This window comes from Pongo abelii, chromosome 8 (assembly GCF_028885655.2).
Source record: "Pongo abelii isolate AG06213 chromosome 8, NHGRI_mPonAbe1-v2.0_pri, whole genome shotgun sequence".
Classification (NCBI taxonomy): domain Eukaryota; kingdom Metazoa; phylum Chordata; class Mammalia; order Primates; family Hominidae; genus Pongo; species Pongo abelii.
The window spans coordinates 84,967,676-84,990,664 of record NC_071993.2 but is presented as its reverse complement, the minus strand read 5'-3'; the positions used below and the strand labels follow the sequence as shown (position 1 = coordinate 84,990,664).

Below are 22,989 nucleotides of genomic sequence, written 5' to 3'. Positions count from 1 at the left end.
CAGGTGGTAGAATTCGAGACCCATTGCTGCTAAATTCAGAGGCAGATCCAGGCATTTCACTGACCTGTAAACTCTTGAAGGAGCACGTTGACTGGGGGAACTTTCCCTTACTTGAGTAGTAGCTTGAACTTCTTTGCTTCCCAAGTCATGCTGGTCAGGGACCCAGCAAAAAAAAAAAAAAAAAAAGGAGGCACACTTGGGGAATTCTGGAGAGAATTTAACAAAACTACCCCTCATAGAGGTATAGTCAGGGTTAAGGTAACAAATAGGGGATGCTAAAGTAACCAAGAACTAGCACTAGCAAGAATTGAAAAGTTTTACTCTTCATGGGAATGAAAGGGAGTAGGAATTCATCCAGCAGTAGCAGCAGTCAGAGATAAATAGTTATGAAGAACCTAGCCCTGCCAGAACCACAATGCCCTGAAGCATGGAGGAAATACAGGAGGACATACCCAAAGCTTTACCTCCTCCTACTCTGTATATGCTGGTGCCTCACATTGGTAGAACTGAAATGGAAGTGGCCAAGGGATGAGGAACTGAACTGAACTGAGTCCCAGGCCACAGTGGAAGACTGTGGTGGAGAATGAATGGATCTGGGGGTGAGGTAAAGGGGGAATAACCAGCACTGTTTTAAGCAAAATGCCAGAGAAATAACCTGATTACTGTCCTTGGGTTAAAAAGCCAAAACAAGGGCTGAGCGTGGTGGCTCATGCCTGTAATCCCAGCACTTTGGGAGGCCGAGGTGGGTGGATCACAAGGTCAAGAGGTCAAACCATCCTGGCCAACGTGGTGAAACCCTGTCTGTAGTAAAAGTACAGAAATTAGCTGGGCAAGGTGGCACATGCCTGTAGTCCCAGCTACTCTGAAGGCTGAGGCAGGAGAATTGCTTGAACCTGGGAGGCAGAGGTTGCAGTGAGCCAAGATCGTGCCACTGCTCTCCAGCCTGGCAACAGAGCGAGACTCTGTCTCAAAAAAAAAAAAAAAAAAAAAAAAAGCCAAAACAAAACACAACACTTTTGTGCCAGTATAAATGGACAGCACTCATTTTATGACTAAATCTATCATGCTTTAAAGAAACATTCAATATATTTAACTAACCAATACCTTTAGTTCAGTTTTCTCTTTAGAAAGCCACTTCTGAAACCTACTTGGCACTTAATGTATGTATGATTTTACCTGTAAGGTTTCTAATTCCAGTTTCATCTTTCTGGCCAGGAAATTTACATTATTATGTTAATTTAATACAAAGCCTCCAAGGCTTGTAGCCGATCATCCTTACCTTAAGGTCGAAGCTAGAATACAGCCATCTATAGGTAATAACGTCAAAAGATGTTGTCCCCTTACTCTGATAGTAAGAGAGGTATTCAGGCCTTTAACAGTAGATGTTTGACTTCTGGCCATTCAAATATATAAAGCAGTGGGTTTACCACTATTGTATTAAGCAGTGACCACTTGTTTTCTCTTGCAGAGAACATCATGGGAATGCTATGCAGCCCTCTGTCAAGGATAACAGTGGTAGCCATGGCTCTCCTATCAGTGGAAAATTAGAAGGCATCTTCTTCAGCTGCAGCACTGAATTCAATACTGGAAAGCCACCCCAGGATTCACCTTATGGAAGATACAGGTTTGAGATTGCCGCAGAAAAACTTTTTAACCCCAATACTAACTTATACTTTGGGGACTTCTACTGTATGTACACTGCTTATCATTATGTGATTCTTGTTATTGCTCCTGTGGGATCACCAGGAGATGAATTTTGTAAGCAGCGCCTTCCTCAACTAAATTCTAAGGATAATAAGTTTTTGACCTGTACAGAAGAAGATGGGGTGCTGGTTTACCACCATGCCCAGGATGTCATTTTAGAAGTCATTTACACTGACCCTGTGGATCTTTCTCTGGGCACCGTGGCAGAAATCACTGGTCATCAGCTCATGAGTTTGTCTACTGCAAATGCAAAGAAAGATCCCAGCTGCAAAACCTGTAATATCAGTGTTGGACGTTAATGCCCACTTTTCTTATTCTTACTCGGCCCCTTTTCCTCCCTTAGGAGCATTGGTCCTCTGTTGTCCATTTTCATCACCAGATATTTTCCACTGAAGCATGCACATGCCACTGTCACCAAAAACAAACTACCACTTTCCAAATTTCATTCAGAGCCATTTTAGTGTTTTCCTATTCCCTACCCCTCCCACTACTTTCAATGATGAAATACCCTAAGTTCTCCTTTTGACACTTTATTGCCTAGATGCTGCAATGTTTTTATGTTTCCTTTATGCCAAACATAACAAAACAGTTATATAGACCGCTTTAGCAAAGTACACAATAATGGCTTATAAATGGTGTTTAAATATGCATTCATTTTAATCTACTGAACAAATATTGGGATAACTCCAAACCGCATGAAAGGGTGTAATTGCAGCATGAGTTAAATCTTGAAGCCTAGAATTGTCAGCACTTCCAACTTCTTGTTTGACAGTGTTATTTATGTTATTTATATTAGCTAACAGGAAACAACTACTGTGTTTCAACATAATAAATATAATAGAAAAATATTTTATTTGTATTGTTGTATAAAATATTTACAATCATATAGAATATATATAGTTACATTTTAATAGCAATTGTGTACATGTCACGAAACCATTTCCCTTATCAAAGATGTAATTTGTAAACCTCAAATAGTTGTGTATCTGTCCTGTTACAAGTAGATGACTTCAATTAAACAAATTTATGAAGGACATTATTCTGATTCATAAAAGTTATAAAATATTAGGTAAATACAGAGAAAACAGTAAGCCTCTGAAATAAGTCTGTTTCTGAAATAGTCAATAGTCTTCCCATCCAAACTATAAGAGAATGTGAATTTCTTCAACATCATACTTAAACATTACAGAAAATAGAAATACAAACAAGGTTGGTACATGAGAGAAAATGTTGACCTTTTACTTCCTTTTACAAAAGTGAAAATAATAAACATGTTTTAGTATAAAATAACACAAAATGATATACACTAAAGTTGATGAAGCAAATAAATAGTCTGGCTTCTTTTTCAAGGTATCAGGGCAAACAATTTCCAAACCTTTCATTTTGTACAGAAGGACGAATAACTACAGCTCCTGGGAAATTATTTGACTTTACAAAGTATACATGTTGGAACATTAAGAAAAATGTATATTCCCAATGAAAAAATAGTTATATCATCTTATAGTAAACCAAAAGATTAGCAATAATATATGGACACATTAGATTATATACTGAAGACACATATCTATCCAAAATACCTATTTTAAATTTTTAATACTATATTTTATTTTAATATAAACATCTGTCAGTTATAGACAAAGATAATAATTCACAAAGTACATGCTATCAGAATGAACTTTGGTAACCAGAAATGTAAAATTTCAAATAACAGATAAAATAATGTGTTATTTTTATAGAGAAATAAAAAAAATAGCAACACAATCTAGTTTATTTTAGGGTACTGAGAGCCTAGCAGACTTAAAGGACAAGGTAGTAAATGTTTTATCACTCAAAAATCCATTAGAAGTTTCAAATAAATTACTTTCTTGCTAGCTGTATTCCTTCCTACTTGAAAAGCGAATTTCTTTTCCTCCTCTGATTGATTTTTTAAAATCATGCTCTTTTCTATACATCAACAGTCTTTGGATACTAAATAAACTTTCCCTAACAAGTGTCCTAGCTATGTCATTTAGATTTGATAAAATATTAGGCGTTTTTTAAAATACTTGTATTGACTATGAGTTTTCTGCTTGGCATGGAGGACACTGAATTTTTTCCCAATTATATGGCTACCTGTTGTATTCTTCCCCCCATTTAAATCCCTTCTCCTTGTATATAATTAAACTTGCTATTCCTTCTTAAAAACAGCTAATACTACCACTAAAGTGCTTCCATTTTCATTGTGTCAAAACTACTTAGCAAGGATGGCAGAGGAAAATAAACTTTACTTTATATCATGGGCGAAAGTGATCATAACATTTCCTGAACCTCAAATAGTTTTGGCCACATCTTGCTTGCTGATGAGGACCTCTAATAGTCTCAGTTTGGCTTTTATGTGCTTATATTCATAATACTCATCTGCCATTGGTATCCTATCTTCCTTTTGTGGACTTCTGCAAAACAAAAATACATTTGTTAGTTCACAATGAATGAAGTCATTATTTAAATATTCTTTTATAATTCATACATGAGAAAGTATACTGTAACAGCTTCCACTTGGTTTTTGCATCATGTCTTCTTTTCCTTCCCTTTCACCTTCATTCACTCCTTCTTCCATGTGTTACCAAGTTTCTAAATAATAGTAACCTTTGAAAACTTGAATGTCACAAGTGTTTTGCAAATATGTGGTCTAGTGCTTAGACTTTACAACAAAGGGGTCAGTGAAAAGATCTAAGGAGAAACAAACAAACAAGAAACAGAACTTTCAAGGCATTCTTTGTCCAGTCATTCTTCCATTATCTGCCACAGCCCTACACCTGTACAAAATGATCAGCCCTAATACAGTTGTTAAAAATATTAACCTGAAAATACTACAGAAATTTCATTATAAAAATAACTTATAAACTTATGGTAACAAGAAAAGCATTTAGGGTCTATCTTACAAACTTGAAACGTTTCCAGATTTTCTTGTAATTATAATACCTGTCTCTGCTAATATATAGTAGAACCACTGAGCTGTTCCTTGATTGAAGTAATTTACAAGAGTCTAAATTGTGGTGGTTCTCTTCTGTACACTAATTCTACTAAGGCTAGACATGTAACAATGCATAGATTTTTATACATATGCAGCATACTGTTGCTGTTTACTTGGAAGAATAACTTGGTAATATCAGGAGTTAAAACCATTTGCCTTCCCACAAAAATATGCTGTCAGTATACATTTTCTAAAGGGAAAAATTGTGACAGGGTCTCAGAAGGCTCTTGTTTTCTTGGTTAATAAGATATCCAACCGTTTTGAAAACATTTCCACCCATGACTTTGAAATTCAAGGGGTAGAGGACACAGATATAGTCACCACAATTACAACTGAATATAACCACAAGTATTCTCTAATATTAGTATGGCTGAAACCAGGTAAATAGCATATATTTAATGTTTTATCTTTAGCTCCCTTCTATTTTTCCCAGTAATGATAAAAGATATTTCTATCTCTTACCAAATAAAAAACAAGCTAATCTATACAAATCAAGAATATAGTATCTACTTGTATCTCAACACTATTTATTGCCCTGCAATTTCTAGTACAGAACTCAGAACAGTATACAAATCCATAGACAGCATTCTTCTTAACTATTGTCTAAATTATATAACATAAATCCTTTGCCTCCATTCTATGTTATGAGTCAAACTTATCATAGCTGGATGTCTGAATACCACCTTAATTTGTATAAATAGATCTAAGTAAAGAAATTGTCTAATTATTACAGAGAAACATTAATAATCAATTAGGTAATTTTCCCTAGTTTTGCATATTCCATTTTGGCTAATAAGAGTGCTTTGAGGCTGGGCGCGGTGGCTCACACCTGTTATCCTAGCACTTTGGGAGGCCGAGGCGGGCAGATCACAAGGTCAGGAGATCGAGACCATCATGGCTAACATGGTGAAACCCCATCTCTACTAAAAATATAAAAAATTAGCCGGGCGTGGTGGCAGGCGCCTGTAGTCCCAGCTACTTGGGAGGCTGAGGCAGGAGAATGGCGTGAACCCAGGAGGCGGAGCTTGCAGTGAGCCGAGATCGCGTCACTGCACTCCAGCCCAGGTGACAAAGCGAGATTCCATCTCAAAAAAAAAAAAAAGAAAAAGAGTGCTTTGACAAGAATAAAAAGTTTTGCCAAGTCTTTCCTGAAGCAGTTTCTCCATTATATAAAACATACTAAAGTGCTTAGCACACTTCCAGGCTCATAATTATTAATAATGTAATATCTGTATGATTCTCATGCCTCTTGTATGGTGAATATTACCAAGAACATTTATAGTGCCTTAAACATTTTAGTAATCCATTTGCATGATATTTTACCTTATGGATGCTTAGGCCTTCCCAATAAAATGTCTTAGATAAACAAAATTAAGGTCCATATTTCCTAGCCATTCAACTGTTTGATTTTAGTTGTAAAAGATCATCACTTGTGCATTTAGTTGAAATATATCACCACAAGGGGGCATAAAACTTCATAGCCAAATACAGACTTATCTGAAGTGGGTTTAAGACTCATAGGTGCAGTGGAACACTATACATAGAACATAACTAACTTCCCTGTATGACAAAAAGCATACCAAGTGACACTGCAGATCCACTAGGCAGAACTAGTAGCACACTGGGAAGTTCTCAAACCCCTTATGATAGATTCCTGAGTTCAAATTGCTAACAAATATAAATTTATTCAGGGAACTCAAATTTATGAAAAGAGTGTACGTACATCTTAAAGTGTCATTTCTCATATGTAATGACTGTTTAGATTTAGAATATTTGATAACATCTCCACAAATATTTCCCTGAATGAAAAATTCCCATAGAATACCTTTAATCCAAAAGAGGCAGAGATCAGGAACTTTATAGTGCAAGTCACATATTTACTCAAAGTATAATAATAGCAGACAGTCCAGACAAAGTTACTACTCCAAGGAATATTTTACAAGGAAAGTTACATGAACATTTTATAAAAGAAAAAAGTATGGAAAAGGAAAATTAATAACAAATGCTTTATATTCTAAATTTATGAGCCACATACCATTTCTCACTAGATTACTTAACATCACCAAAAAGGTAAGTTGGATTTGTAGCAATCAACTTGAAAGGAAGATTCTAAGTAGAAAATAAGTTGTTACATCTGTAGTGGCTGAATGCAAAAAGCTTTTCACTCAATAGGTCCAGTCCTAATGAATATCCCTGGTAGGCTAAAATGGAAAACCTGCCAGGGACTAAGAGGTAAGTAGACCACGCATGAGAGTTTCAAGGTGCTTTTGGAAAATAGTCCCTTTCCATCAGGACAACCCTCAACCCGCTGAACTGAAAAGTCAAATACAATACCTAAATGGAGAGGAATACAGAGGAGCCCATGTAGCACTGATGAGTTTAATGATGAGTTTATGAGTTGAATAATAAGTTTAATCTCATTTCATCTACTTAATAACTTGTGGCTTTGGGAAAGTTACACTCTTCATTTATTTATTTTTGTAAAGATTGATATCCCACATGACAGCTGTAGCTTCCCAAAGTATCCCAGGAGTCCAACCATTTCAGCTTATAAAGTGGGAACTGAGGCTCCAGATAGCTAAGCAATTTATCTCTCTTCCAAATTAGATCAATAACCTTATCTCTTGATTATATATGTAATTTTGTTGATGATACACCAAAAATTAGAGGAAACTAATAGAGTGTATAATGAGACTTGGGTTGACACAGAAAAATAGAGGACAGATGATACAGCTAACCATTTATTTAAGGAGTAGAAAGAATGACTATGAATTTTTGATCAAGTCTTGAAATAAAATAATTAGGGACAGATCCTGACTTTTAAGGAAGACATTTAAAGCAAATAAGGAATTATTATGTAATAAAGTAGGGAATAACTTGTGGAACTAAGAAACCAACAACAAAGCAGTTATGTGGGCTAAAAAAATCAACAGATTTTTTAAAGGTTTAAATAAATTCATTTATTTATGATGAGATTTATTGTGCAAAGTTAGAGATTTTTAGAGTTTATCCTTTATTTTTTACAGATTGATGTCATACTGACAGCTACCATGTCCCATAAAACATCCCTAATACTGGCACTATTAGAATGTTGCATTGGACAAATCCTGAGTCTAAGCCAGTGTGGAAATTATATACATTTTGTAAAAAGTCACCATTCCTGCAAAAAATTGCAGCTCATTTTTAACAGCAATTCTCTAGGAAGTATTAGCTTTAAAAATCTCTCTGCCCACACATACCTTCCTGTTTGTTTAAAAAACTGTTCTTCAAAGTCTCTTAAGGCTTTCCGCAGTCTCTTCTTGTCAGCCCTAGTTTCTCGGAGATGGTCAAGAAGTACAGGCCTATATATGGTAAAATATTTGTCATTACTGGGCACTGGCATAAGTGAGAGATCATCATGAGCAGATTTATCTGTTCAGCCAAAAAAGCATCTATGATTGAAAAGTGTTCCGATCATAAGGGTGTCTTTTGAGTAAACATGATACACATAGATCCTGACCATAGGCAAGCACATAAGCAGGGAAAATTACCTGATGGAAAAAATATCACAGGATAGGGGAAAGGAGAGACAAGAGGCAAGGAGATTGATTGAATCCACTGAAAGAACTGGAAAGGGTAACAGCAATATAGGTGGATGAAGGAAGGGATATTTTGAAGGAATACTCATCAGCATTTGGTGATAGACTGAACATAAGAGATACAGAGGAACAGCTTTTAAAGAAAATTCTATTCTTAATCCAGAGAAATAAGTGTGAGAATATTGGGAGAATAGCAAAACCCTTGTGAATGAAAATAAGACCCAGAAGAAAGCTATAGTTACATTGCAAATTCTACTCACTTCATTCTACCAAGATAAGAGAAAAGTCATACTCTAGAGCAGGAATCTGGTATATACACAAGCATACCCAAACTCAAGTATTGTTTCAGAGATTCTGTGACCTTGAAATTATATATGGGCATTTTCTTAAAATGATTCTATTGGTTTCAAAAAAGTCCAACACCCCTTGAAAAGTTAGGAATAACTGCTTTAGAACCACCACCAAAAAAAGGATTTTCTGCTTGCTTTCTCTGACAGGTACTTCTGTCAAATTAAATTAAATTAAATTAAATTAAATCTCATAATCTGGGCTGTAAGATACAAACCAAAGAAGGCCAAATTATCATGAGGAATGCCAGCTACTGAATAATGATAATAATAATGATAATGATAATGATAATATTAATGAAAATCCAAATGGCTTATATCTGAAGGGCTATTTAAGAGACAAAGGGCAAGTCATTTGCTTACTACCAAGTGGATTTCTAATGGAAAAACTATCTCATCTAAATGTAAGAGACTAGGATAAAGGCCCTGAGAACTGTTGACCCACCCCTTTGAGTCCAGCATTTTCAAAGTCCAGCTCTACTTCATATACTGGTATCAGACCAGAAGGAGTTAAGAGGAGACTCCACACTTAGGATTCATACTCACATGGTAGCCTCATGTAAATTAGACATGGAGAGAGCTGGTGGTTTTACTTCTTTCTTTTCATCTGGTAAAAGGGCCCTAATAGGCTCAGTCTCATTAGAGTAGGTGAGGTGGTCACCAACAGGAAGGTGAGATGCTGGATCTGGCAAAGAAGGTTGTTGGCTTCCCTGTGGACAGTCTTCATCAGAGTCCTCTTCCTCCTGCTTATCACGGGCAGAGTTAAAGAAAGAAAGTCATGTAATGCTCAGTGCCTCTTGAGGAAACAAAAACAGGAAGGGGAACTATAAATCAATGCCATGAAAACCAGTAGGTGACCCATGTGCCTACTGAGAACTGGGATGGAAGAAACCAAGAGGAGCTCTTCCTCAGTTTCATTAAAAACCTACAGAAGTTAATGAGCAAAAAGCCAGCAGTTCATGCTTGGTGAGCTAAAACACTCACCAAGTTCATCTGTGTCTTCTGGGCCAATGAAGGCACAGACCATTAGGATATGGTCCAGTCTGGACTATACTACCAAGTGGTTCCTCCCTTTCACTCAGACCTTCTGGGCTCCAGCTTAATACTTGTGATATGAGTTAAGATGGGGTGGACTACAGACAACTTTTATCCTCCAGAAATACTCCAAGTCAGATCCCAGTGGGGACCAACATTCAGATACAGAGGATACTCAGAAAATTGACAAGTTCAGGGGAGAGCTATTTGAAGGCCAAAGCAAAGTGGGGTTACTTCTCAACTGTTCTGATAATTCTTATCACAACTAGAAGATTCTCTTGCAAGAAATATAAGAACCTTACTACATTTTAAATTATGCTTCCATAAAGGGAAAATTCCAAAGACTATGAATTATTATTCTCTTAATGTCTTTAAAAATGTGGAAGTATAATTTGTCTCAAAAAAATATGGAAGTATAAATGTACTCAAGCATACTTAAATTTATATTTGTTAATATTTATTCCTTTTTATATTGATATCTTGAACAAGTAACTGTTTTGATATTGATGGAGTAGGATTTGTGATGCTTTTCTAGTTCTGTATTCCCATAAATCATTCTTTATTAAAAGTAGCCTAATTCAATTTCAGTACTTATATTTTATATTGAAATAAATCTTCTCATATCTTGTACAGTATGGTCAAATGGTATCAAAAACAAATGTTGCATTATATCAAGAATATATTGTTAATTTTCTGATTAAAGGAAAAAATTAACCAACACACAGAACAGAAAGGCTCTGTTTTGTCTAGCTGTGTTACAAATTAGAAAATGCCAAACTGAAATCTATCATTTCTTTTCACCCAAGGTAATGAAAGCAAATGTTAAAATTGGCTCTAGACATACAAATGCTATATGTTCCTATTTTACAATAGTTCTAATATCAGCCACTGTTAAGTATAGTAATGGGGTTAGAGAAGACCAAATTTTCACTTTTTGAAATGACAACTGGCCTTGTTTGCAGTATATACTGCCATGAAGGGTCTTTTATAACTCTTGTACTACTATGTGACATCATGTTAACTACACATCAGTACAAAGTAACAGCATGCAAGTATCCTGACTTACAATTGTTGGAATAAGGGAAGGCGTTGACAAGATTTGCTTGATAATTCTGTATCGGTCATAAAGCGGCTTTATGAGGTTCTTGTCTTGCTTAGTTACCTGAAAAACATGAAATTAATTATTATTCCTCTCTCAGACAAGAATGAAAACGTCAATATTTTTAGCAGACAAAAAGCCTCAAAGTAAAAGATTATAATACTATAATGCAGCAGTTATGAAAAGGAAAGTCATTTATTTATTTATTTATTTATTTAGAGACAGAGTCTCTGTCACCCAGGTGGAGTGCAATGGCATGATCTTGGCTCACTGCAACCTCCGCCTCCTGGGTTCAAGTGATTCTCTTTCCTCAGCCTCCTGAGTAGCTGGGACTACAGGCACACTCCACCATGCCTAGCTAATTATTTTGTATTTTTAGTAGATACAGGGTTTCACCATGTTGGCCAGGTTGGTCTCAAACTCCTGACCTCAAGTGATCAGCCTGCCTCGACCCCCAATTACAGGTGTGAGCCACCGTGCCTGGCCAGAAAGTCATTTATAAGATACTATATGTAGCACATGCCAGTTTTTTCTTGGAAGTTCTTAAAGGATATGTCCAAGTTTAGGAATGTGATTTTTGGAGAAGTCTGAAATGCATAAGTGTTAAGGAACCTCTTCCTTAATTACTTCTTCATTCTTAAAAAACCAATCCAGACATTGATTTTTCTTCTGAAACATGTATTTTATCTAGACTTTCCTGATCATATGTAGTCACAAACACCAACTTTATACAGGCCTTCATCACTACATGCTTGTATTATATACTAGGTTACTGACAGGCTGTGATATAAACTAAATTATTTTGGGCAAAACATTTAACTTCTCTGAATCCTCAATTTCCTACCTACATAAGAAAGAGGTTGGAGTTACCAATATCCTTCCCTTAAAATAATGTATAACCTCTTGATCCACCAATATGTTCTATACCCCTCTGCTGTAAGACCCATCCCTAAGCACTATTTTCAATGGATCACATTGTGCATAAAAGTTTAAATAGCTTCCTGTCTATCCATCTATTTGTCTGTCTATGTATCTGCCTATTTATCCAAAGTGACCAAACTCCTCTGCTTGTATTGGTTTCTTTCCTGTTGTGTATTCTGCATTAATTTTCTGCATGTCTAGTACACATAGCCTCCCTTTTACTCTAGTCCAGTGATACACACTTGGCAAGTAGTGGGAAGGGAATAGTAGAAATAACTCATGGAATAATCACCCAGGCATCTTTTATCAAAGTACACACACCCAAGCATGCCAGATACATCTGCCATCCAGATCTGTCTCCCTTGAAAGAAAAGAAAATGTCTCAAACATGTGTTACACTTCCCAGTTATCCTCATGCTCCCAACTCCCATCCCAATTGCAAAGCAAACCATTCTGGCCCGTATTGATCTACCTTTTCTCTCAACTTCTTATCTCATTATCTGGGCCTTAACTGTTTTCTTTGTTTCAGTATTGTCTGCCCAAATAAAGGATTCTTGAGGAGAGAGATCATATCTCATACTTCTTTAAATTCTCACAGTACCCAACACATCCCCATCCCTACTACTAAGCTATCAACACAGGTTTATATGCAAAAAGGACTCTAATTTTTAGCAATCTTCTTTTAAGTTCCATACGCTGTGACCTAAGTCTCACCTCCCTCTGTAGAAGCCTGTTAAGTATTGTTTAAATAACCTCAAGATCTTTTCATTTTCTAACCCAATCATTCTTTAAACACTTTCTTATTCATAATACATCTTTCCATGAAAAAAAACCCAACAAGTTCCTATCAAAATCTATTCAATGGGATTTTAATAGATGACAGAAGAAAAAACCTCAGTCTAAGTTCAGAAAACATTGAAATAGTGGTTTTTTTAATGTAATATCTTACTGGGACTTACAATTCATAGAAAGTATTTCAGAAAATACTTTTAACTATTTAACTATATAACTATTATTGCATTTAACTATTATTGGTATCTCTCCATTGCAATTTGATTTTTGTGATTTGAATATATTCCCCAGATTCTAGAAAAGCTAAATTTAATTCTGAAAGAAAAAAGTGACCAAAACACACATTAGAATGATGAATGCCATTATAGAAAATTATCTTCCACAGATGCTAGATAAAAATTCGGGAACGTGTACAATGTATGCACTCCTTTTTCACTTTGATTCCATTGTCTTCCTCTAAAGATTATTATCAAAGCAATCCCTGAGGAAACGTGAGGGTTCCATACCTTCATGCATAGTAAGTACAAAACACTGCGAAACCTCTTAAGTCTACAAGTGTTCATCCTCAGAGGACAGGAAAGCAGATTGCCTGAGGAAGGTTAGTAGTGGGATTATGTGCCAGGAGCTGTTTTCTACTCACAGAAAAGCTATAGGCCTGCAAAGTGATTCTTCATAAAGGAAACTGAATCAAGGTAAGCTCTGCAGGATACCCCAAATCTAAGGGGGCAGAAATACATTAGACTTTGCTGTTATTCTTCAGCCAGTTTCTGCTAAGAATCAGATGATTTTCTCCTCTGAATTCAATGGCTCTCTCTTTCTGAAGTACATCCTCCTTCCTCCCTAATTCTATAGTTGCTGCTGGCTGTAGTATGCAAGATATATCTATTTTTTCATTTTTGTTATATGAATGAAGGAAACAAGGTTTCCTTTATGTTTTTGGTTACACGTTGAATAACCTAAAACAGCCAAAGAGCTATGAATGGATTGTCATAAAGATAAATAAAAGGAGATAAACTTTAAAAGATGATTATTCTTCCAGTTTCTCCATTTTTATAGTATCAGGGGTAAAACTAAGAGGAGGTTGAGCAAGAGAGGACCATATATAGGACACAATTTGATATGATTTGTTTATAGCTTGACAACTTTGCCATATGAAAACTCCTGGCCCCCATCAAGTAGGTGATTTGAATCATCAAGGTCTGGAAATAAACTGGCTTTCCAAGAGACATAACTGCTACTGAGGGGTCAGCCCAAATTAGTTTCTTTCTGGGTCCTGGTCAGAAAGTTGTTTAGGAAAAAGCTGCCATAGCTTCAGCACTTCTACCACCTTGTTTTCCTTTCCCCCATGGGAGTGGTGCCATATATTCTTCCACAGTAAGCCACAGAAATTTATAAATAAAATCATTCCAATTGTCCCCATAAATGAGATGTCTCTTAAGGAGAGAAGTAAAACTGACATTCTCTTCTCTGGACAGTGAGCAATAGGAAACATGCTTCTTAGCTTTAGGGACTGAAGTCCTGCCAAGATTTTCCTGTCTAAGTATCCCCATCCCCTTATTGAGGGAGACACTATATGTAGGCAAGTCTGACCGTTTAAACAATCAAACAAGATAGAAAGTCAGTACTGGATATTATCATAGAAAGCAATTGCTAAAGAGAATGTTTTGGTCAATTTAGATGTTCAAGCTGGGAATTGAAGATTAATATTTGTCTTGAAACCAGAAGACATGAGTTCAGATAACCACTTCAAAACTTATAAACTGTTTTTAACATTACAAATATGTAATATTTGAACCTCAGTTTCCTAATATGCAGAATGAGGATCACTTTTAATACATTTTATATGTAAATATTTCTGGATTAATAATATGCATACCAAATGTTATTTGAGCTTTCAAACTAGTTGACTTGATGTTAATGTCAATGCTATCCATTAATAAAAAAGAATGCCACAGTGCTATTGAATAATAATTTTTTAAAAATAAAAGAGAGTGATAAGCTCTCTATGTCTTGATACAAAAAGCTATCCAGAATATACAAAGTAAAAAGGATGCATAATTGTATAGACTGCTCCCTTTTCTCTAACAGAGGCAAGTTAAGAATATATATTGGGGCCAGGTATGGTGGCTCACTCCTGTAATCCCAGCACTTTGGGAGGCTGAGGTGGGGGCATGCCTTAAGGCCAAGAATTCTAGACCAGCCTGGGCAAAAGTGAGAGCTCACCTCTACAAAAAATTAAAATACTCAACCAGGCATGGTGCTGCACACCTGTAGTCCCAGCTACTTGAGAGGCCAAGGTGGGGAGATTGCTTGAGCCCAGGAGTTCATGGCTGCAGTGAGCTATGATTGTGCCACTGCACTCCAGCCGGAATGATAAAGTAACACCCTGTATCTAAAAAAATTAAAATAAAAAGGAATGTATATTGATAATTTCTTGTATATGCTTTACATAGAAACTCCAAAAAAGACACATAAGACATTAATAACAGTAGTTACCTGCTTGGGGTGGGAGACCTCAGAGCTGGAGATGGCAGTTGGTTTTGGAAGGAGTCTTTTTACCATTTTCTGTTATATATTTTCTTTTTGAACTATGTGAGAAAGTATTGCCTATTCAATAATTCTTTTAAAAAAAGAAGGATAAATAGGAGAGCAGAAAGTTTGATGGGATCTTCCTTTTCATGCCCTTTATCTCTAAGTCTACTGTCTTTCCAACCAACAACAACCTGCTAATAAGTTATTAATTTTTTATGGATTTTTTTAAAGATAAAATGTATACTTTCTAAAAATCTGATTTCATCCTCAAAGATGCTACAGTTGATGAGAGGCCAGAAGAAGTAACTGCCATTACTCATCCCCTTGGTAATTTGAGCTGTGCACCTGACCCCACTTACAGTCCTTAGAAAGGTCAATATTCATATATGTGCCAGCACCAATTCAGTATTTCCAAAAGAAAAGGACATAAAAGACATAAATAGGCACTACAGTTCAGCTCAGAGGACGATTAATTCATTTCCAGTGTATAGCCATGCCCTGTAACCCAGAAGTGATTATCTCCAAAAATCATCCATAAATAAAACAGGAAGAAAATTACTCATTGACAGTATCTGAAGCAACAAGGCAATGCTATAGGATTTATCAGCCTTAGTATGGGCTGTGACTAAATACCAAATGCAGAAATTACAGAAAGAGTCATAATAAAGTCTCTCTAGAAAAGATGTCATTCTTTATCTTGAAATTTTAATATTTAATGTATTTTCAGCAGTAAGGCAAGGACCCCAGATGAAAGTCATCTTCGAGTTTAAAGAAACAGGACCTAATGAGATGATCTGAAATGCTACTGAGCTCATCGAGGAGTTAGAAATAACACTAGCTGCTATGGGAATACAAAGTTTTCTCTTTGGTTATGTTGTAGCCTCTGGACTCACACTGAGTGTAGTGGCTGACTAGCTACTACATGGTTTACTATATTAAGCTTTCTCAGGACCAATACTCAGCTTTATGTATTTACATTTTCTATTACAGATGCTGTCTGTTTAAAGGGCCTAACTTTAGCCTACTGAAGAGCTACATTATAGGTATATTTGAGGAGGCTTCTGACACTTATTAAAACAATAGATACTTCATTAAAAATAATAGAAATGATTGGCATTTATACAGGGTGACTTCCATGCATGAGGAAATTTTTCTCTGATCTTCCGACTCTCATTTGCATGTGTCTATTTGACTTACATGCCTCAGTAGGATGACCAACCATCCCAGTTTGCTCAGGACTGAGGCATTTCCCAGGACATGGGATTTTCAGTGCTAAAAGCAAAAAAGTCTTGGGCAAACTGGGACGATTGATACTAAATGTAATACTACATGTAAGATACTAGATGTAATATATCCCAAAGTGACCATTTATGTTTTTATCTACAACCCCAGTATGCTCCTCTAGTTTTCTCTGTATCAGTAAATGGACCCATCACCATCCCGGATTTTTCTTTGCCTTCATTTCCTCCTATCTAATGCTTCAACATGTCCTTTTGATTCCACCTTCAAAATATACTTTGAAGGTATCCACTTCTTTCCCTCTCCAAGGCCACCATGCTAATCCAAGCCACCCATTCCATCTCCCCTTTTCATTTTTTGCCCCTGTGATGTATCCTCCACTTAGCAATCAGACAGATCTGTTAAATGTAATCATGTCATGTCACTTTTCTGCTGTAAACCATTCAACAACTTCCCAATACTTCCCACAGCTTTAAAGGTTCTGTGTGATGGGTTCTAATCTGTCTTTCTGACTTATCTCATGCCATCCTGTTCTCCAACCCTCAAACCTGAGAATTCAAAGTGCACAACAAGCTCTTCCTTTCATCACGGCCTTCATACCTGCAATTCATCTGTTGAGAATGTTTTCTGCTGCTCTCTTTGACCTGCTGATTCTTCTTTAAATGTCACCTCTTGGCCTTCCTAATCAAGTAGAAACTATACCCAGTATTTTCTATCATATCACCTGTCAAATATCCTGCATAGTACTTATCAACATTTTTAATGATTTCTTTTTATTGAGTTGTTTATTTCTTGTTGTATCCCCACTCCCAGGACAACATGAACTATATGAGGGCATTGACAACCCCCCAATGACTTCAATACCTTTTTATGTTTTATATCTAGCATCTATTCTACTTCACAACACATAGTTGGCATTTAAATCTTTTTGCAAATGAACTATTATCCACCAGTCAGTAGGCTTCTCTCTTATTGTCATGATAATTATATAAGTAGGTATTACCTGTATTTTACAGATGAGGAAGTTGAATCTCAGAGAATCAGTTCACTTGCCAAGTGCCCATGGTTAGAAAGTGGCTGGTTCAAGTGCTGAGTCCTGTTCTAACTCTACTGTATCAATCCCAACTCTCTTCTTACTACCCTTGTTAATTGAGTAGAACAGAGATTTAGACATTGACCAAGATGCTTTAATAGATATGATCAAAGTGACTTTAAAATACTGGAAAGAACTTCAGAAGAATTGAAGGATGGAAAACCACAGATGTACCTGAGAGTTTCTGTATATATATGCAGAAGTTACCCACTGACTATCACAGAAGTATAGAATCTTGGTGGGCTCAGGGATAGGATGGCTGAGTGGATGAAACCTTCTCTTCACTCCTCATAACATGTATTTGTTGTTGTTGTTTTAAGGCTAAAGGTATTTCATAAAGAAAGATGTGGTCACAGGCCCATTTCTACTTGTAGATCACAAGTCCTTATGTAAATGACTAATCCAGGGGCATATGTTGAGCCTTTTGAGATTTGGAATATGTTGTCACTTTATGATTAATACCAGGTAATGTACAATAGAACAGGGAAAGGCAGCATTCTCCTCAAGAAGACTTCATTTGAAAATTAAATATGCTAGTTTGTTCATTCATCTGCTCATTTTTCCATTCACTCAGCAAATATTTATTCAATACCTACTATGTGCAGAAAAGGGGAGGTCATTGACCTATAAATAGTGCTTCCATGTAAGAAGTTCAAGATGTAGTACAAGAAACAGAAAATGGCCTACAAGATAGTTAGAGCTGTGATAGGGTAGTTACATCTGTTATTCAAGCACTGAAAGTCAATCACACCAGTCTTAGAGTTGAGACAGGGGACTACAAGAAAGCTTCCTTGGGATAATTGAAATGGAAGCATAGATATGCATGACAAGGAGAGATTAACCAGGTAAATACTAATCAGTCTTTTCTTCTTTGTAAAATATAATAAATCTTTTCTTTGAGCTCCAGGCTCATATATTCAAATGCCTGACAACTCTATCTAGATGCCTCACAGAGACTTCAAAACTAAGATATCCAAAGCTGAAGACTTGTATTTCAACCTAACACTCCCAAAAAACCCTACCTCTCTATTCTTATTATATAAACATCAAACAAATTTCCTTACTATTTATAGATCATCCCTGCTTTATTATTTTTAACAAGGCATGAGGAAAGGGGCTGTAATTGGAGTCCTTTCCTTTTAGGCAATATGCCTATTTCCTAGTCTTGGGTTCATTTGCTAACTTGCGGGTGGGGAGAGTTGGGGAGAAAGGGATATGGCATACCCTGGTGTCCTTGCCATTTACTTCCTATCAACACACAACACTATAACCTCCAGAATGGTGGCATAGCCTTCATCATGTGGCACTACTGCTCATGGCCAGTAACCTATCAGGAACTCTTCTGAAATTTTGGAGCCAGGCTAATAAAAATATTGATGTAACGGCAAAGTGCTCTGAAAAATTGGATGATCTCACTAGCACTGTGTGGAGTATAGGGGCCCTCTATATAACAAGACATGGTGATGTACCTTAGAATCCTCCTGGGGAGGAAGTTGCTCTCTTCTCTCCTTCAGGCATGTCAAGGAAGCATCTGGAGTCTCTTCTCCAGAGGAGCTTGGCTCCGGGCCCGCAGCTTCCGGCTTCCCATTTTCTCTGGGGACTGTGGGTTGCTCACAGGACAGGTTTCTAGGTGAACCTTTGGGAGCACTCCCTTGTTCTTCTGACAGCTTTAGCTTTAGTTCTAAGAGAAATGCTGTGAGTTATCATAAGCAAGGAGAACCCACTAGTCCTAATAAGAATGGAGAGACTTTCAGGAATTCCTTCGCCTGATGCCAAATCTGTAGAAATGAACACTAATGATGGCTTTCCACAGGGCAATGGCAACCCTTTTAACCAGAGCCATTAGCATAAGCCCGAATCAGGTGTGAAAACAGGGCTGTAGAGGCTAGGATCTCATGGAGGTGGAGGGTATGTGTGGGAGTGGCTCAGTGGTTTAGATTTCAGAGGAGGAAGAGTTTGCAGGAAAACCAGTGGTGCCTGGCCCCACCTGCCATGCACTGTAGCACCTGAAATTCCACACCCAAAGATTTATTTACTTAGATTATGGAGTTGTGGGTTCATCAAGAGCTCCTGTGGAAACGCAAATAATTCTGGAAGACATTATGCATGTAGACACCCAAGGAAATACCCAAGGAGGGGATGGGAAAGGATAGATGGGAGTGTCAGCCCCAACTTGACAGATTTTGCTATTTTGTCTTACGGTAGCTTTTAAGATCCAGGAATTATTACAATGTGGCTTTATATAAACCTAGATAATTAAAAATAAAAAAGCCCCCTGAGACTTATCAAGGAATTACATTTTAGAGTATGCAAGGGTACTGGTTGTTTGAATGAGGCATTTATATTGATTTCTCAATTACATAGCTCATTTTCTTTGTTTGATGTTTGTTTCCTAGTTTGTCTTGATGTTTATACATTGCATATTTTATAAACCTGCCACATCATTACAGTTTAAAACCACTGAATTAATATTCCCTTCTAGTTCTTTTTAGTCACTCTCCTTCCAGAAATTTGGAAAAACTCCCATGTCTCTAAGTATTAAAGTTAGAGTGTGGAGAGAGGAAGAAAATAATTTTTTATTGGTAAATTACAATAGTCTATTTTAAGTGGATTTTAGAGTTAATGCTCTCACCATCATCTCCAGAGACAGAAAAAGAAGGACACTAGCCCATACGGCAAGAGAATCACATTCTACACCTGGCCCACCACCTTCCAGCTATGTAACCCTTCCCTCTCTATGAGCATAAATGTCTTCATCCATGCACTGAAGTGTGTGGAGTAAATGATTTCTCAGGCCTCTTTTGTTTCTAACATCCAACAATCCAATAACCTAGGGAGGTTAGTGCTCCACATGTTGAAATGTTCCTGGCATTGAAGTGAATCATTCCACTTGGGAGTCTGGAGGTCCTCAGTTTCTTTGTAAGGAGGTTTATTACATGGGGCCAAACAATGACAGAGATACTGGATGCTTTATTTCAAAAGGGAGCTACAGTCTAAGCAGGAAACAAGGTGCAAGAGGGCACAGGTGGAAATGAATCTAAAATGCTCTGGAGCACATTATCACTAGTTTAACTGCTTCCTTTATGAGGGAAAAAAGACCTTTGGCTGGTATTTACCTTTGAGCTGTTTACGACCTTTAGCCAAATCATTCATCCATTTCAGGACTTCAGGATTAGAAGTCTTGTCACCATGTGAAGGCTACCAAAGGAAGGAAAAAATGGGGGTGGAAGGGAGGGAAGGAGGGAGAGGGTGGGGGAGAAAAAGAGAAAAGGAAAAACAAAATTTTTAAACAGCTGAGCTACACAAAGATGGTTTAGGAATATATAAAGCTGGGAGAGAAATTCGGGTGTGAAATTTCTGATGCAGTTGCTTCTGATGAAGTTACCTCTAGGAAACAGTAAATATTCTTGACCTCCTCTACTCTTTAATCCTTGCTATGGGCATTATTTCTAAATGTGCCTGGTCACCTAACATTTTTCACATAGTCCTGGCCATGCCAGTGTCCCTGCAGTCAAACTGTCAATCACCTTGCAGGTGATTGACAGCCCATATATACCCCATTGCCAGGCCATTTTCTATAGCACTGCAGATGACTGCACTGATACAAACCAGTGCTTACTACCTTGCTTGTGGCTCACACACATGCTTATGACCATAACCCGTGGGAGAATACTGAAAAACTGGAAGATTTAGCTCTTATCAGTTATATCCTCTAAGCTAAAGAAAGAAGACCCCAGAATCTCTAAAACCTGACAATATTCCCGAGAAGTCAGTCTGTTAGGGGGATATGCGGATTTCTAATACCTTCACTAGTGGTAGCCAAACATACTGTCCCTCTACCCCCACAGATCAGTAAAAACTGTTCTTAAACGAGTCAAGGCTACCATAGGAACTTACATGCAGGCTGAAGAAAATTAATGGTTACTTTAAGTTAAGGATGTACAAGGAAGTATAAAATATGCTCAGGATGACACGATCATAAACATAATAGCCTGAAATATGTGCATTGTTAATTACCAAATCTAGGGGTTCTGTCATTTTTTCTTTAAGGATCCACTAAATCCGTGTAACAATGGCAGGTTGTTGGTAAAAGGGACGCACAGGAAGATGGCAGATTTTTAAAACTCAAAGGAAAAAACTACTGTGTGACAGGATCATCACGTGTACATGAGTTTAGGTATGCTCATGGTAAAACACAAGGCATGATTCTGTCAGTTCTAAAGTGATTTAAAAACCACACATTTTAAAATTAAAATAGAAAAGAAGATTGACAATGTTTCTGTCCTAGAAGAGCTTGAATAGGAGACTGGTTTCCCTGAGGGATGGCAGTGGGATGGGGAAGGGATGGCAGCGGGATGGGGAAGGGGTGGGAGGAAAAAAAAAAAAAAAAAAAAAAAAAATCCTGGTTTCAGGACCATGGACAGTGACAGTGGCCATCAATCCCCAGCTCTCTAAAACAGCTTAGCCTAGTCCTATCTATGGTTTGCTAGAATGATGCACTGTATAGTCTAGTACTTTGGTTTGGGTAGCAGTCTGGTTACACGGAAAGTCAATGTCTTACATTTGGTTTCCCAAAATCCTCAGAGAATTCTCCACTCCGATCTGAGAACACATCTTGTTGAACAATGCTTCACTGGATCTGTTCCACACAGTTATTTCCATCTTTTGAAATATGGTAAAAAACAAACACACACACACACACAAATCCTAAGGCCTTAAGCCAGTGACTGCAAAAGAAATAAGTTTTTACTACGGTGCATAGAACTTAGAAGAAATTTAAGGCTAAATTTCTGACAAAATAATTTAAAGCCTGAAATCAGTTTCTGAAATGAATTTATTTCCCTACCCTCGAAGAAGCTGTTAAAAGGGTTGAATCAAACTCACATGGATGGCAGCTTTCAAATCACGTGGAAAGTTCTCATATACAAGCTGTAGATCTTCAAGACTTTTAACTTCTTAAGTGAAATATTCTGATTCAAAAGACCCCAAATGTCATACACACAGAAATTACACAGGTTTAGGTTTTTTTAATGCAATTAAAATTGACCTCCTAAGTGCCATTGTATGAGATTTGTGATCTGCCAAAGATGGTTCAAAAAGACACATTAGAAAGATTACTGGGAGGGTTATAAAAAGACCTCAGTTGCTGTTCTGGCTAGAACTATTCTTTGCTGTGTGATTCTGGGGAACTCACTTCCCCTTTCTGGGCCTCAGTTTCTTCAGTTGTCAGATAAGACAAAAGACTGACTGATTCATTCCAATTCTAACATTCCCTGATTCCACTGAAAGTAGACATCTGGCTGATGCAGGCTTTTCTTAGCCCAAGAGTCCAATAATCAAATGCAAAATCAGATGTAGAGATGTAGAGAATTTGGGGTAGGTATATAAAATGGTTACAGTAAAAAGAGATGGAAAGATATATGTGATACATGGGTATCAAAATAGCACGGAGGCCCAGCAGGAGCCCAGATTCAAAAATTAGCAGTGGGTGCTATGAATTCCACAGTCAGGCTGCCAGGAAGGGGAGCCTTACACACAGCAACCAGTTAAAGCCCACTGACATGTCAAACCTCTAAGCACAGACTGGCACCCTGACAGGAAGGACAAGGGTTTCCTGAGACCTGTGAGGTTCTGAT

At 37.1% G+C, this 22,989-nt stretch overlaps 2 protein-coding genes across 10 annotated transcripts in view; one reads left to right on the top strand and one right to left on the bottom strand.

Annotated features, from left to right (window-relative positions):
- PHYHIPL (phytanoyl-CoA 2-hydroxylase interacting protein like) overlaps positions 1-2,552 on the top strand; it is an 83,758-nt gene extending 81,206 nt beyond the window's left edge. For all 4 annotated transcript variants that reach the window (XM_002820918.5, XM_054522556.2, XM_063727637.1 and 1 more), the window contains exon 5: positions 1,469-2,552. In XM_002820918.5, the coding sequence (XP_002820964.3) occupies positions 1,469-2,003 (535 nt within the window). In that variant the 3' untranslated portion in view covers positions 2,004-2,552. The remainder of the gene's footprint in view (positions 1-1,468) is intronic.
- FAM13C (family with sequence similarity 13 member C) overlaps positions 2,293-22,989 on the bottom strand; it is a 123,012-nt gene continuing 102,315 nt past the window's right edge. For 2 of the 6 annotated variants that reach the window (XM_024253896.3, XM_024253894.3), the window contains 6 exons: positions 20,470-20,551; positions 18,823-19,034; positions 10,744-10,839; positions 9,189-9,388; positions 7,957-8,058; positions 2,293-4,136 (listed from right to left, as the gene is read on the bottom strand). In XM_024253896.3, the coding sequence (XP_024109664.2) occupies positions 4,013-4,136; positions 7,957-8,058; positions 9,189-9,388; positions 10,744-10,839; positions 18,823-19,034; positions 20,470-20,551 (816 nt within the window). In that variant the 3' untranslated portion in view covers positions 2,293-4,012. The remainder of the gene's footprint in view (positions 4,137-7,956; positions 8,059-9,188; positions 9,389-10,743; positions 10,840-18,822; positions 19,035-20,469; positions 20,552-22,989) is intronic. The other 4 variants (XM_054522555.2, XM_063727636.1, XM_024253895.3 and 1 more) reach the window with 3 other exon arrangements.